Source organism: Sardina pilchardus, chromosome 11 (assembly GCF_963854185.1).
Source record: "Sardina pilchardus chromosome 11, fSarPil1.1, whole genome shotgun sequence".
NCBI classification, from domain to species: Eukaryota; Metazoa; Chordata; class Actinopteri; order Clupeiformes; family Clupeidae; genus Sardina; species Sardina pilchardus.
This window is the reverse complement of record NC_085004.1, coordinates 13,594,425-13,609,999: the sequence shown is the minus strand read 5'-3', so window position 1 is coordinate 13,609,999 and position 15,575 is coordinate 13,594,425. Positions and strand designations below refer to the sequence as shown.

General features: G+C 42.9%; 1 protein-coding gene across 1 annotated transcript in view; it reads right to left on the bottom strand.

Annotated features, from left to right (window-relative positions):
- The window catches only part of luzp2 (leucine zipper protein 2), a 90,450-nt gene extending 75,489 nt beyond the window's left edge, over positions 1-14,961 (bottom strand). Inside the window, exon 1 of the mRNA XM_062549199.1 lies at positions 14,517-14,961. Within this exon, the coding sequence (XP_062405183.1) occupies positions 14,517-14,578 (62 nt within the window). The 5' untranslated portion in view covers positions 14,579-14,961. The remainder of the gene's footprint in view (positions 1-14,516) is intronic.
- Between the last annotated feature and the right edge of the window lie 614 nt (positions 14,962-15,575).

The window sequence follows — 15,575 nt, the reverse complement described above, 5'->3', positions numbered from 1 at the left end:
ACTCGACCATGAAAGCACAAGCCAGTGCTGAAGAGGACCACTACTGTGCTGGTTCAGTACACTGTATGACGACATGACCTTGAGCTATTGCTTTCATGTAGCTGTGTGATTTGTATGGACGTGTTCTCATAGCGACGACACAATATTTGGTCGTGTCATCACGCCATCAAGTGAGAGTAACATGAAAGCATCAGTCTCAACTTCACTGTACACTTATAATTGTTGACTTTGCTTATACAACCTTGTTGATTTTGCAAGTGCCATCACAAGCCACAGGATGCACTATAATGCTTTAATACAGATAATGCTCACACCGCTTGTTTAAACCACAGGCAAGATTTTTCAACCCCTAAACTATAACTAATGCTTGACTATTTCAGATGTTTGCCGAAAATACCTGCAATTAAAGCCTTTTTAGAAGCATGATATTAGCTGAATAGTGTGATGGAGGAAAAAAGGCGATTAATGAAAGCCCTGGTGATCATCTGAATTAATCTCTTTATCTCTCTCCACAACATAGGCAAAGAACTATCAGCTGAATCTTGATTTGGGGCTTAATTTCGTAAGGATGTGCTCAGATCCCGCGCTGTCATGTTGCCATGTTATGTGTGAAAGACAGCGTCAGAGATAAGAGCGGTGGGGTCATTTGAACGAAGCTCGCCAAAGCCAGATGGGCCGCTCCGCTTCGGTGGCCGTCTCTGGGGAAGGGGTGGGTAGTCAGCCATCCATCAGCGCCGAAACTTTAAATATTATACACAAAATCACCCATGCTGTCATACACACAGGACATCCAAGATGTCACAAGCTATTTATAGACTGTGTTGTTTGGACTATGCACTGATTTGGTAATTGGTTAAAAAAAAAATCTGTGTCGAAACAAGGTGCAAAGCACTACTCTGCAGAAAGTCAAGCAAGAGGCAGAACCAGGGGCATGTGCTGACACTATGAAACCACTTGTGAGCCATGTTGAATGTGACCCCTGAATACCGCTTCAAAAGGGGACATGACGAACTGCTGACATTCTATAGCAATGCCTTTGTGCTTGTGCTAGTCTATATAAATGCTTGTGTGAGCGTCTGGGTGAGATTTGCATCCGTCTACAGACAGGCATCTATTTAATGAATGCTGACTTCATAGTCCAGCACTTATTCTGTGTTCCTGCTAGAGCTAGGGTTTAGAATGAAAAATGCCACGGGATTTGGCAGAGGTAGAGCACAAGAAGCAACTGGCACATGACAACAGTTTCAAGAGGAAGGGCCCTCGAGAGGACGGTCCTGCATTCACACAGAGTTAAAATGTCACCATATTTTAGCTTGATACCAACGTAAACCTGCCCAAGGCTTTGTCTCATCTTGGATTATTGCACTTGTTTGCTTGTGTGCATGCAGAAACTGTGCAAATCATTTCAGTATTGAATGTCCAAACCAAAGATTCTAGAGATCTGTATCAGAATCTTTGGTCCAAACTGTGTCAGTAGAGAGAGAGCCTGTTAGGTCAGGCTGTTTTTTCCTGGGCAGAGAACTGCACAGCTTTGGGAAGACTACCCTTGAATAATGAAACCTGATTTGATGTACTTAACTTGAATTCTGAAAAGAGCAGTAGAAATTGATACCGAATCCCAAAGTAGTCGGTTAATCTTTAATATGGATAATATGCATGAATTCATTTCTTCCCAAGAGATGAATATTTTTGTTGTTATTATTAAGCACAAGCTACAGTATCAATTCTTGAGCAGGATCATTTCCATAAAATCTGCACACAGGTGGATCATTCTCATTTTTGGGAGGTTGAATGGGGAGTGGATGAACTAAGCTCTGACTCTAATTCATACAGATAATCAAAAATGCCCACAAAAGCCAGAAAATACATCACACCGTGAAAAAAATCACCTGTGGAAGAACGCCCGCAGAGGCGGCTGTGATCCAGACTGACACGCGGCCGCACATCTGCACACAACAGCCGGGTGAAACCAGCGCTCTCCCGGGGAGAGTGGCGCAAGCAGTAATGAAACTAGAGAACCATATCATCGTATGGAAAGAGACACGTAAGCTCAGCTGGGACGTTTCTCTGCAGGGTTTGTTTACGCGTGCAGTGTGCTTCCGTGTGTACACGTATACAGGAAGTACGCCACATGACGTGTCTGGTTCTGTTACCGTCTATGCACAGTGCGCCCATGGTGAAACAATTAATAAATGTAGTGTAGTGATGGATTGCTTGTGGGCACCTGTGCATGCAGGGCTGTGTGTATGCCCTTGTGTGTGTGTGTGTGTGTGTGTGTGTGTGTGTGTGTGTGTGTGTCTGTCTGTCTGACTGTGTGGTACGTGTGTCTGCCTTCGCATGCAGGTCTGTGTGGGTGTGTGTACATGTGTGACTCAGTGGAGCTGTACAGTATATTTGTGTGTGTGTGTGTGTGTGTGTGTGTGTGTGTTGGACATACCTATTCTAGTACAGTCTGTCCTACGACTGCCTGTTTCAAATGGGGCCCTGGGGTGTTGGTGGCACACCTGAATTTTGTAATCATTCCACACACCTGCCGGCAATCTGCTGACGGGCTAATAGGGCCGCACTAGCAGATTGTGTCCAAATTTCCATGGCTACTTATCAATTACTTGCTAAATGCTTGCAGCTCAGCAAATCCAACAAGCCAATTTCAGTAGCACATCCTGCGAGTACCCTCTTTTTTTCTTAGTAATAAATGTGCTTTTACAGGGGTAGAGAAAATAGAGGTAGTGTTATTGGTTCAGTATTTTGGCATTTCTCTGTATTTCTGCTCCCAATAAAGCTGTTTTATTGTCAGGGTCAGCAATATGAGGTGAAACTTTTAGATTTTTTCTTTTTTTTAAATAAAGCATACTTTTTTTCTTCTCAAATATGTTGGAGCAACAGACAGAAGACCTGTGAACTCAAACACACTAAACCATATTGATCAAGTAAGAAGCACTATTCATTTACACTGGCTAACAACTGACTATTTTAATCTGACTGACATGCATGTTATAGGGCAGTTTGCATAAGACTATTCTATGTGGCATTACATAACACGCTATACCATTGCACAAACATGCTAATTAAAAAAAAACAGTCGATAGTGAATATTCATAAACAGACATTTTAAAAAGCTTTCATTGGCTGATATTAAATTAGGCGTCACACCCACAACAGGTCAACCCCATTGTTTCAATGCTGGAAGTAAATTATTTGAATGAAACATTGGCACTGTCTAGGTTAACACTTGTTTGCACACTTCTTCTGGTACGCTGGTTGTTTTGTTGCCTGTTTTGTTGTTACATGTTGAATCTCATCCGTCACTTCTGATTACTGTTCCATGAGCCTAATGTACTGTTACACTAATTCATTGTAGCATAGCATCATCCTCCTGAAACGTCTTGGATGTGTGTGTCCAAGCACGTGTGTAGCTTCTGCTGAGCTGGGAACCGACTCGTCGACTGGACTGTGAGTGTGTGTGTGTGTGTGTGTGTGTGTGTGTGTGTGTGTGCGCCTGTGTCTCTCTGTGTGCTGGATCCTCTAGAAACAGAGCTTTCCACATTGGCATTCACCCGGGTGCACCCTTCCTGTCATTCTGTCAACGCCGTCACCAAGATGCAGCTCAGCCAAGCGAGCATTCAGACAGACAGCTCTGGCAAATGGGAGCTGTGGACTTCAGCAACACAACAACACCCTCTCACCACCCACTACCCGAAGCCACGGCAACCCCTCACCGTGGCAACGACAAGACCTCAACACCCTAAAGGCCACACAGGAGGGAATGAACAAACACACGCTCACATGCGAGACGCCGGCTAAGAGACAGACGAGCATTAAGACATGCCTGCAATCAGCTGTGAAGACACCCACTCTTAATTTGTTTTTTTTTTCTACCTCAGACACAAAGACATAGTGCAAATTATCCTTCAGATAAGGCTATTGCCACAGCACAACACGCTTCAATGCATTTCCATTAAAACCAGCAATGTTTTCGTTTTTACAGCAAATTCAATAAAAAAAAACCTTACATCCTAAAAAACTGTCGAAGAGCACACAATACACGTGGTTATATAACCCAAGGCTGCTCAGAGTGAGAGCCACAATCTCAGCTCTGAGCCTTGGCTACTTTCCTCTCCTAACGACTCTCCTTATGCTCTCTAAACATTTAGCGAAGGGGAAAAGCACAACATAAAGTGGAGGCTATATGTTGCCAGTGGGGATTCCTGACCCTCAATGTGAGATAAAGTTGAAAACCAAGTGGAAAATGTGAGCGCCTATGAATTCAGAACACTTCCTGGCATATTACATATACTCTGAGGGAAATAGCTGGCACTGTGCACGAGATAAAGATGCGTGTGGGTGAGGAGGATATGCGTGCCAATTTGCAGTCGGTATATACCTCATTTGCAAAAAAAAAAAAAAAAAAAACATATCTCAGCTCTTACAATGGGAAAACAAAGGTAAACTGCTGCAGCAGGCAGAGCCCTGGGAGAGACTTTATCAGTTCTACTTGAGGACCACTGGTCACAAAATGTTCGCTCTTCAGGAATACTCCGGGGGAACTTATCAGAGCCAAGTGTCGCTGCAAACGACTGCAAAGTAAGGTGCGATATGCACTCCAAAGAACCCACTTCTGTCAGCCAAGATGAATTCGGACACAGAAAATGAAGAGAATAAGATGAGATAAAAATAACAAAATCCATCCAGATGTCATCAGGAGTGTGAGGTGCCCGATAAAGCCTCAGATTTATGTGGTCCCACACTAAAGAAGCACAGGCATGACATTTTGAATGCGACGAGGGAATGTAAAAAATGATAGACTTAACTCACATGCACACAAGGGCAACATAAGAATGGGTAGGCAAGTGTCTTTGACTCCATGGCAGACAGCAATCTTTCAAAAGATAACAGAAATGGAATGCATTTTGCACTGCATTGTTCCTTATGAGAAGATTGTGTACAGCTACTTTAATTGTTACACGATTCATGTTGGTCTGCCAGCAAGTACCACATGGATTTACTTTACTCCCCTGAATTTTTTTGTGGTCGAGTTTTTATCTCAGCAAACACTTGGCCTCTTATGTGCTATTCGTGTTTTCTCACTCAAAATCTAACAGAGAGAGGGGGGAAAAAAGCAAAAGATTTTTCAGTTCAATGGCCTCCGTTTGAAATTCCATGAATAAATAAGGCCCACTCATTAAAACATATTGGTAGTGCTGGTTCTCATGAAGTCAGTCAGGCAAAGCAGGCTTGCATTTCAACACCATCCTCCCACATCGTGACAACAACACAGCACCTATCCCCTGAAATGTTAGCTCTCTGCTAAAAGCATCATTCTCCAGTTTAAAAATAGTGACAAAAGGTGTGCAAAAGAAGTGAGAGTGAAAACAGCAATTTGTTTTTGAAAGGCCATTTTCCTGTCTTGTTTGTCATCCTCTAATGCATGTGGTTCATTGTTTCACACGGCTCAAATGGGCAATCTCTGTACTGCTGTTTGGCTAATTGGGTGAACTCTGCTAGTCTGTAATGTGGAAGCCTGTGCATGTCTCCATCTAAGGGATGCGCAGCTCCAGAAAGTATGGTGAGCGACCTACCCAGCTATATTGTCAGGAATTAAAAGATTCTGCTGTGTTTTATATTCCACCAACCAAAGTCAAAATAGTCAGTTACTATGGAAACCATGAGTAAATGCCAGGTGGCAGGTGTATTGGTGGTAAACCTCAATTATTATCAGTTTTCTCAACATCTCTCAAAGAGAGTATTTTCTCATCGGGATATAGCTTCACAATTGAGGGTCCATTTTCAAAAGTGCTCTGGAGAAGAGGTTTGCACTCTAATGGTAGTCTTGAATAACATATGCCTTCGCCTATGCTGTTCACTGCACTATGGAGCATGTTCAGGCAGCAGTCTCAAGCAATACATTTATTATAAAATGATTGAAATTACTGAGAAATTGACGTATAAACATTAATACATAATATTCTTCATTACAGTTTACATTAGGTTAGTTGGCAACACTTTACAGTAAGGGTACATGAATCATCATGAATTCATGCATTCATTAATTGATGATTTATGTATTACTTCATTCTTTAATATCTAATGAATCAGGAATTGACATGAGTTCATAGTCATTCCTAACCTCACACATGAAAAACATACCTGTAATGCACAGCTTTAGTAGAGGGGCCACAGACATGATGAACTTATGAGCAATTAACCTTAAAATCATGATGAAATCATAAATCATAATGGTACCCACTGTACCTAATGCTTTAGTTGTGTTGTTCATGAATGAGAGACATAAATGAATGAAGTAATGCATAAATCATGAATTCGTTAATGCATGAATTCATGATCATTCATGTACCCTTACCATAAAGTGTTACCGTTTAATTAATTGGCCTAAAGTTGGCCTTTCCAGGAAGGGAGGAATGTTAAAATAGAGGTGATTCTGTTTGAATATATCTATATTAATACAGCAGAAACAAAGGATCAATATTCTTAAGCAAAAAAGAGGCCACCCCTAAACTTTTTGTGTGGAACTGTGAATCCTACTATAAGCAATCAACTGATATTAGCTTTGTAGGTTTACCTTGAAGGCAGTTTGGTTAGGAACAGCCTACTCTGTGGTGTGTTCAGAATTCAGTGAACCCAATCAGTACAATTATCTTCAGTTATCCGGAGATCAATAACTCCACATACAGTTTTGAGGTCTGCCAACTCAGAGTTCAGGCTGAAGTTTGGAGTTTGTTAAACCAGAGAAATGAAGACAATTGTATGGGAGTACCCTTTGTGTTCAACCTAATTAATCATTGCTGGTCCAGGTATTTCAGATCGGTAGTACAATAATGATGTTAAATGTACAGGCACAACTTTGTACCGATGTGAGTTTGAATTATTTCAAGGGGCAAACTGTGTACACGTGACAAAAATGACTTACAAGAAAACAAATATCGGCCGTGCTTTACAAAGCATGGACGAGCATGATGGTTACTCAGTTCAGTATGTTCCTTTCTTCCATGCATGCATGCAAGGCAAGATGAGGTGTTGGAGGGAGAAAGAGAGAGAGAGTGTGGAGTGTAGAGAGAGAGAGGGGGAGAGAGAGAGAGAGAGAGATGAATTGCCCCAGCAGCAATGACCATAGAGGTGAACTACAGTTCACATGGACCCCAGCAAAGCAGTCACAACCTCATCGAGGTCAAAGTCAACCATCGGTCCTTTTCCATCCCTTCAACTAGAAGAGTCGCCCAAGCCTCGCATGAAAGCAGCAAAGCCTTGCAGGCTGCGGTGGCTTTGTTTTCCTGGGTCTGGGTGAGAGACTTCTTTATAATGTGTATTATTTATGAATTTTCGCCTTTGTTCATGCCCAACCCAATTTCCCCTCACTCTCTTTAATCTCCCTAATCAGTGGTGAGCTACGCCTGTGAGCATTTCGCCTCCTACCATGGGGGACCAATTAAGGCCCATTAGAGAGGGAACAAGACAACGGCTGGCCAAGGCATGTGCAGAAATAGTGAAGAAGAGACACGATCACAATTTAGATAGCAGGATGATATCAAGAGTGTTCAGAAACTAGACAGATACCGAGAGTTGCAATCTCATATATTTTAAGGACTGCTCCCAATTTACTGTCACTGTCAGTGTTAACCCTGTTGGTTAGTACACTATGGAAACATATCACACAGCAATACATTTATCGCGTTTAATAGCTACTGTTAACAGACAGTAAACTCTTAATTAAGCCTCTCAAGATATTTAATAAATGTCATTAGATCCATTAGTAAAGCCTCTCATGGACGCTGTTATCGCTTCATTCATTTCCATGGTGCTCTGAAGTAATGGCACAGTAAGGGTTAATGTTAATGTGTGCTTTGTGACACCAGTCGCCAAGTGAGATTTTCCCATGACGTGTCCTCCCTTTGGGCGCCATCAGGTTGTGTTTTTGTAAGCCAGACACAAGTGGCTGTACGTGACTCTAATATTGTGGGACTTGCTCACTCACAGTAAAACACTGCATCGTCCTTCCAAAGAAGTGCCATGTCATTGTCAATGTCATTAAGTGTCACCCTCAATTTAGAAAAAAAGGCACTTTGGTACCAAGAGGCCCAGATTGAGGCTGATGGCTTGATTGATGGCAGAATAAAAATAACTAACGGCTAGGCCATGTATTCACATGCCCCTCCGGCCTCTAACCCCTCCTCCTGCTGCTCCCCCCCACCTCAACCCCCGGACACACACACACACACACACACACACACACACACACACACACACACAGATGCACATTGAAACGCACACATCCACAGACACAATCAGGTTGCCAGGGTTGCAGAGAAAAAGGTCTTTGAGTGACAGGCACCAGCTTTTCTCTTGAGGGAGATTCAAGGTTATTTTCATAACATAAACTGCCAATAAGACAAAGGAACAATAGGTCAATACAAATCCTGAGTGTGAGGTAATCTCTGAACAATTTCCTTAGACAAGGGCGAAATGCAACTGTTCTCTTGTTTTCCGAAGGATTTCCTGCATCCTCTATAAAGAAATGTCGTAAATGAACTCAGTGTGAAGTATGTGATGGATCAAGTAATAAAAACAACCATTTTCATCACTCTCCGGTGAAGATAATACTGAATGCATCCTTCGGAGCCATAATATGCTGTTATGTAAATATATTGTCTGTGTTGTTCTGCCTGCTGCTTTGGAAATTCAGTCTTATTTCACCTGTAAAGGATGCATTGTGGAAGAAAATAGAAACATGCAAATATATGGCACTCTTCCATGCCTACGTATACAGAAGATAGAGTACAGAACTAAGACGCTTTTGATTGCCAGTAGGCCTAGATTTTTGGCATTTTCTGCATCCCTAGATATTAAGCTCATGCCTAGACTAAATATTAAGTTCATGTCTGGACTAGATATTAGGTATAGTGGTTCCCTATACATGCTAGTTGTGAATCCGTGCACATGTGGTTTTTATGATTTTTCTTGTGTCACATGTCTGGTTTGTACTAAAGGACTCCAGGCTACCAGCAGGGCAGCTGGTTAAAGCAACTCATTGACAAAGGCGGCTGGCAGAGAAGGTCATGAATTTTGCAGACAGTACAACAGTGTGGCCATAAACGAAAGCACAATTCATCGTAAGTCATCGACTCCCACCTCAAACGAGAAACCACAAATGGCGGAGGAAGGAAAACACTAAACACCAGACGACTGTAAAACAGCACTGACTGGCTGACTGGCTGACATGCCGTGCTGGTGTGATGGTCTGCCCAGGGGCCGTGGAGAGGACCGCCTGAGAGCCGATGACTGCAGGGGATGCTCGAGACGTGATGACAGTGGGAATGCTTTTTGCGACGCGCAGCCAGGTCCCTTGACGAGAGTGAATGAGCATTAGCATAGCGCAGGATTCCTGAGCACAGCTGCCAATCAAGTTCAGCCATCTGCGGATGGATTACTCCAGCTCGGGAGTATTCTCTCATGTCATAATTCCAAAGGAACATCTTCCAGGAATAGGGTTTTGCGGCCGAGGCAGGGAAGGCTTTTGCTTTTTTGGAGAGCTACTCTATTCCCACATCTCAGTCCAGTTGAGCATATGAGGACAGAGATCCAAAAACCAGCCAATTTCACACAACTATTGGAACGAGAAGAGCTGCTATCATCCTAGCCCAGTGCCCATATAAGGACTTCACTCACCTAGTGGAGTCCACCATATGACTCTCCATATGACCCTGTGTGAGTTTCATTCAGTCCGTATGTGTCATGCAGCCTGATCCAGGTTTTTTCATTTGTTGCCATTGCTATGTTATGCCATGTTAGTTTGATCTCTATGTGAATGAATGGAGACTTTTCTATCTCGTTTCAAAGGGTTGGTTTAAGCCGTTTTGGGTCACCTACTGTATGATCTAATGTTTTTGTGTGGTTAAAATGCCACCTTTCTTGTGGCTGCTTGATTCACTGAGCTCTGATGACATAAGTAGTGCGTACCTGAAAAGAATTAAAAGTTACCCTGCACCTTCACCTTGACAACACAGTCACAACGCTTTCACACGGATCTCAAATCCATTTCACACAGTGGTTTCCAAGGATTTAACATTGAGGGTAAGAAGAAAAGAAAAAACTTGAGTTCCTTTTTAAGTGGTTTCCTTTCACTCAGCGGAAGCCCATTTGATGTGTGGCCCCAACGTTCTCTCTTAAAGAGCATTCCTCAAATCCCTTTCACCCACTCGGATCCCCGGTGTTCCTCTACCACTTTTCCGTAGTGGTCCCTGTGGGATATTTATTTATTTGGCCCTTTAAAATCCTATTACGCCATTCATTATTCTCTGGGCAGCGAGCAGAACACAATCCCACACAAGCCCCATAATGTATATTGATCTGCCTTTACGGTCCCTGCTATAATATCAGGTTGTCTGTTCTGCATGATTCTCGCTCATATTTCAGCATCATCAACAGAAGGAAAATGAGAAATGGAAGTGGCTCCAAGCGTACAGTTCAATTTCCCCAAGCAATGCAAGGATCCCTGTGAGATGCAATCATCAATGAGGAATATGGGACTATTAGCATGGGATATTAAATTTACTGTTAGGACTAATGCAAATATTGGCATTTTCCTGATGCGGCCATGAATTATCATTGTCATCAGCACAAATTATAACATCTTTTTATTATATTCATATAATATGAACAACCCAAGGTTCTGTTGATTGTGATTCTTTTTGGTGGTTGTCAGATTGCCTGTGGTGCAATGGTGCACTGATTATTACAATGTGCCCAGTGAATTTCAATTATATCAACTTCAGGGTAGGAAAGACTAGAGGACAGAGAGATGGGGGAAATTTGGCAGGAAGAGGGCGTGTTAAAATACAGCTGTTCAACAAGTCAATGTTTCTGTACAACTTTCATAATGTCAAGGAACTTTATTGCTGGTGAATGTTTCATTTGGCTGACTGGACAATGCTTATAGTGGCCTGTTACAGAAGTTATTTTCATAGGCCCACATACAGTCCAAAATGTAAAGCGTAAATATTTAACTGCTGTCTTATAAAAACAAGCAGTATGCAGTCATTTGAAAAAGCTCAATAAAACAGTATATTTGTGCTTCTTTACAGTTTTTGCAAGTAAACAAATTGTCCTTTCAACTTATAATGCTCTAAAACATCAAAGTGAAAAAAAAAAAAACATTTAAAATCTATTACATATTCTCCCTGTAATGAAATGTTCACTGCAGGCATATAGCTATAATAGCAGACCAGATGTCTGTCTTTTACAGCACTAGGGACATCAAGGGCTCTGTCAGAGTGGCGGTTTGCTATTTTCCCTTCACTTGACCCCCTGGAGATTCGCTTGCCCAAGTCGCACTTTGGAGAGCAGGTGAGCTTTAGTGCGAGAAATCACCTCAATACAGCACTTGTGAAAGGAGCGCAGACAGTAGCCAGGCTCTCTGCTCTCTGGAGGGTTAATTCCCCCTCCTTGGCCAGGCTCCCTCTCTGTGCTCGCATATCTGGCTTAGACTGCTAACTTCGGCATCAGGGGAAATAAACATGCCAAATGGGGCACCTTTGCTTCAGACTAATCATAGGCTGTAATCAGGGTACCATTAGCAGAGTATACATTTGAACAGGGCAGCATCTATCTGGGTTAAGCTTTGAAAATGGCGCATGGGAAAGTCGGCAGAAAGTACACGTGAGTGTGATAAAGTTAATTGTTTGTCAATATCTCCCTGTAGGTGTTCTAGAACTGTTGCGTTTCCATGCCAGTGTGTGGCTATATGGTTAGTGGTAAGGTTTGTGTGTGAAACGAATGGGGAGGAGCATAGAGAATATGAGCTGAAACCATGACGATCCCAACAGCTACTACAACACAGCAGAGGAAGGTGATTATAAATTATGTTAGTTAGCCTCGGGTTTGCTAAAGCCATTCTATAATAAGGGGTTCATTTAAAGTTGACCAAATGACATATTTCAGTATTTCACCGTGAAGCACTGCACCCAAATCATTATTCACACAAAGGCTAAATTGAATACCTTATCATATTTCAGAGGCTTCAGTGAACAGACTTTACCAAGAATTTCCAAGCTATTAAAATATGAGACTGTGTCAGTGAGTGATGGCCTGAAATGACAGACATTGCCACCAACACAGAGGCAAGCCCATATTCCCCTTTAATAAGACACCATCATTCTGAGCAGTGTATTTACATTTCGTGTAAATATCTGTGGTTGCAGTCGTGCTTCACATTTTCAGTCATACATATTCAAAAGATGTCAGCGCTGGTTTGCCACAGAGCTTTCTGATACCATGCTGACACATGACGCCATAGTCTGCCAGCTGTAGTTGTCAAGTATAAAATCAAATCAAAATGTATTTCTGTGGAGCTAACATCCAAAGTGCATCCAAAAGCCAAAGGTCAACCTTAAACGTAAACACTGAAGCGTGTGCTTAAGAGCCCATCAGTGATACTTCAATTGCGATGAACTCTCTGATACTTGTATAACAGTGTACCCACAACACTGACAGATTGATTGGACTCGCAATTAAAACAGGTTCCATCCTTTTAAGTAATTCATCATTCACCCAAAGCCAAGCTAAAGGACCAGATTGCTTATGACACAGTGAAACAAAGTGAAACTTCTAGAATAGGTAGTGCTAAAGATAGTTGCCAAGGTGATAAGACAGACCTGTCATTCACACATCACTCTGGCCATTGGCTGTCTGCGAGAATCACGTTAACTCAGCTTTAATGACCGTGTCAGATGGCCAGATGTATATAGACTAGCAATTGAAACAGCTCATTTTCACTTGGTTTTTATAGGAGAGTAATATACTGCCTGCTTTAATTACTGTGAAGCAGGTGTTCTTTTTACAGTACTGTTTCTGGTTTGTGAACCACCTAAATGAGATGCAAATGATGGAAAAAATAAAGTTCAGGTGACTTAACAAATAAAAAACAATATTTGTTCATATTTGTAAATTAGGAGCTAGTCCATTTAGTTGTCATGTTTATATCTCTGTGTGTGTGTATGTGTGTGTGTGTGTGTGTGTGTGTTTGTTTGTTTGTTTGTTTGTTTGTTTGTGTTATTTGTTTGTGTGTGCGTGCATGGGTGCATACAGCTTTATTGTGTTTTCCATTCTTAGCTCTGTTTATGTCTTTTAGTCATTTGAAATGATTGTTTGGGGTCACACCATATAAAGCAAAGCCATCTGTTTATCAGAGAGACAATGATCAAAACGTTTCCTCAACCTTCCTGGTGAAGAGTACTGTAGAGAGCTCCATGGGAATACCACACTAATAAACAAACAACCCCGACTCAACTGTCAGAGACTTCCCTGAGAAGATCTCTCAGACACCTTAACTATATCCCAACACAAATGGACCAAACCTTTATCTCAAACCTAAAAGCACCTATCCAAAAGACCTATTTTAACAGCAATATAGTCCCATCTAACTGTGCACCGGTGTTCCTGAATCCCTCTCTCTCTCTCTCCCTCTCTCTCTCTCTCTCTGTTTGCTGATTGTTCATTCCATTAGTTGTCGTCAGATTTGCAAACATGTGCATAATGTGTGTGTGGATGAGACTGAAGGAGCAGGTGTAAGCTGGGTGGGTGGGAAGGTGGGAGGGTGGCTTTGTTTGGTGTGTATCCAAGCTGCTTCCCTCTGCATGGAATTACCATTGAGAAGACTATCTCAGCGTAGAGGAAACAGGCAAGGCAGTAACTGTAAACTAGAAATATGAGATTGCTCATGGCCTGTAACCTCCTGAAAAAAAGAGAAGAAAAAAGAAAATTCTGCGATGTGTGAAAGTGATCACCACTGGAATGATGTTTTGTAAAGCAGAAAGTGGTGAGATTTTATCAATGGTTTGATTAATCATTAATCCCTGAATACTCCCTCCGCTGTGCAGGACTCCTCCTGTTTTTCACCCTTTCTCTCTTCTTTTCTCATCCTCAGAATTCTTCTGCAGCATTATTCTACACAGACACACACACACACGCACGCACGCACAGACACACACACACACACATGCACTCTTCCTCTCTCTTTCTCTCCCTCACACTCTCATACACACACAAACCTCACCTCCAACATTGCCACAGTTAACCCCAAAACACTAACTGATTAAAAACTTGACACACATGATTTCCGCGGACATTCTCTGAGCTCCCCATTCAGCCCAAAGCCTCTGGAACATTTCAGTCAATTTATCACCTTGACTGAACAAGGGACACCTCTTCAGTGAAGCAACACGGAACACAGACAGAGGAGTACGGCGAGAGGAAAGTTGAGAGGATAAGCCTCTTTTCTTCCTTCTCTCCTCTCTCTTTCTCTCTCAATCTCTCTCAATGACAGCAAGCCCGGAACACACCGATATCTGCCGGAGACAGCAGCTAAAACCAGCCAACAGGACTGAACACAGACACAGATTCATATCAGACATTAGCTAAGGAAGGCGCCCCGGCTGCCCGCGCCGGCTGATCCTTAAAAGAGAGACTATAAGCAAAGAGAATCACTGCGCCTTTCTCTTCCTTACCTGGTGTTGAGGCTAAAAGCGGGACAGAGAAGCAGCAGGCAAACAGCTTGGACGAATTTCATAGCTTTGTGTTGCTCTCGGTGCTCTCTGCGTCTCTCTCTCTCTCTCGCTCGCGTTCTCTCTTTCTCTCTCTCTCTCTCCTTTAGCCCTCGCGACTGCACGCTTCTCCTCTCGCGGGCTGCTGGCTCGCTCTCTCGCTCTCTCGCCTCGCTCAGTCGCTCTCTCTCACTAGCGCACACGCACGCCCCCGAAGACACACGCGCGCGCGCACACACACACACACACACACACACACACTCTCTCTCTCCCTCTCCCTCTCTATCTCTCTCACTCTCCCTCTCTCTATCTCTCTATCTCTCTCACTCAATCTCACTCCCTCTCTCTTTATCTTTCTCTCTCTGTCTCTCTCTCTCTCTCTCTCTGTGTCTGTCTTGCTGGCGGTGGCGGACAGATGCAACACAGTGAGCTGCGCGAGAGGGAGGTTCTTTGGCTTTAAATAACAGGCCAGGAGACGGACAGACTTATTAATGGGCAGAAACAGGAGGGGCAGAGATCCAAGGAGAGGAGCGGTGGATGATTTGAGATGGCGATGTGATGTCAGCACCAATTCAGCCACTGGCTCTCGCAGGGCTTTTCCCCCTGCCTCCCCCCCCCCCCCCTCTTTTCCTTGTGTTGTGTGATGAATTTCTGGTAATGCATTCTCCCAAGATATCAATCAGGCAGCGTTATTACCAGCAGCAGGGGTACAGGGAAGGCGATTATCGGGCCACACGTAAACCAGGGTCACTCCGGCAAGAAAATGGTAAATGATTGACTCTGCCCTGCGATTATGCTTTGATGGGGGGGTTCATTAGGGTGTCATTTTTGCCTGCGTTGTCCATCAAAGTAATTGATGTCATATATTTCCCCTTCCTCTTCTATTTTGCTTGAAAAGAAGGGGCAAGGATTTTGATGATAAATACTACCCATCGCTCAGTTGTTATTTCCCCCAATTTGTCTTTGTCTCGACTGGTGTAATATATGTCTCCCTTTCTCTGTCCATCGGCTTACACATGCTGA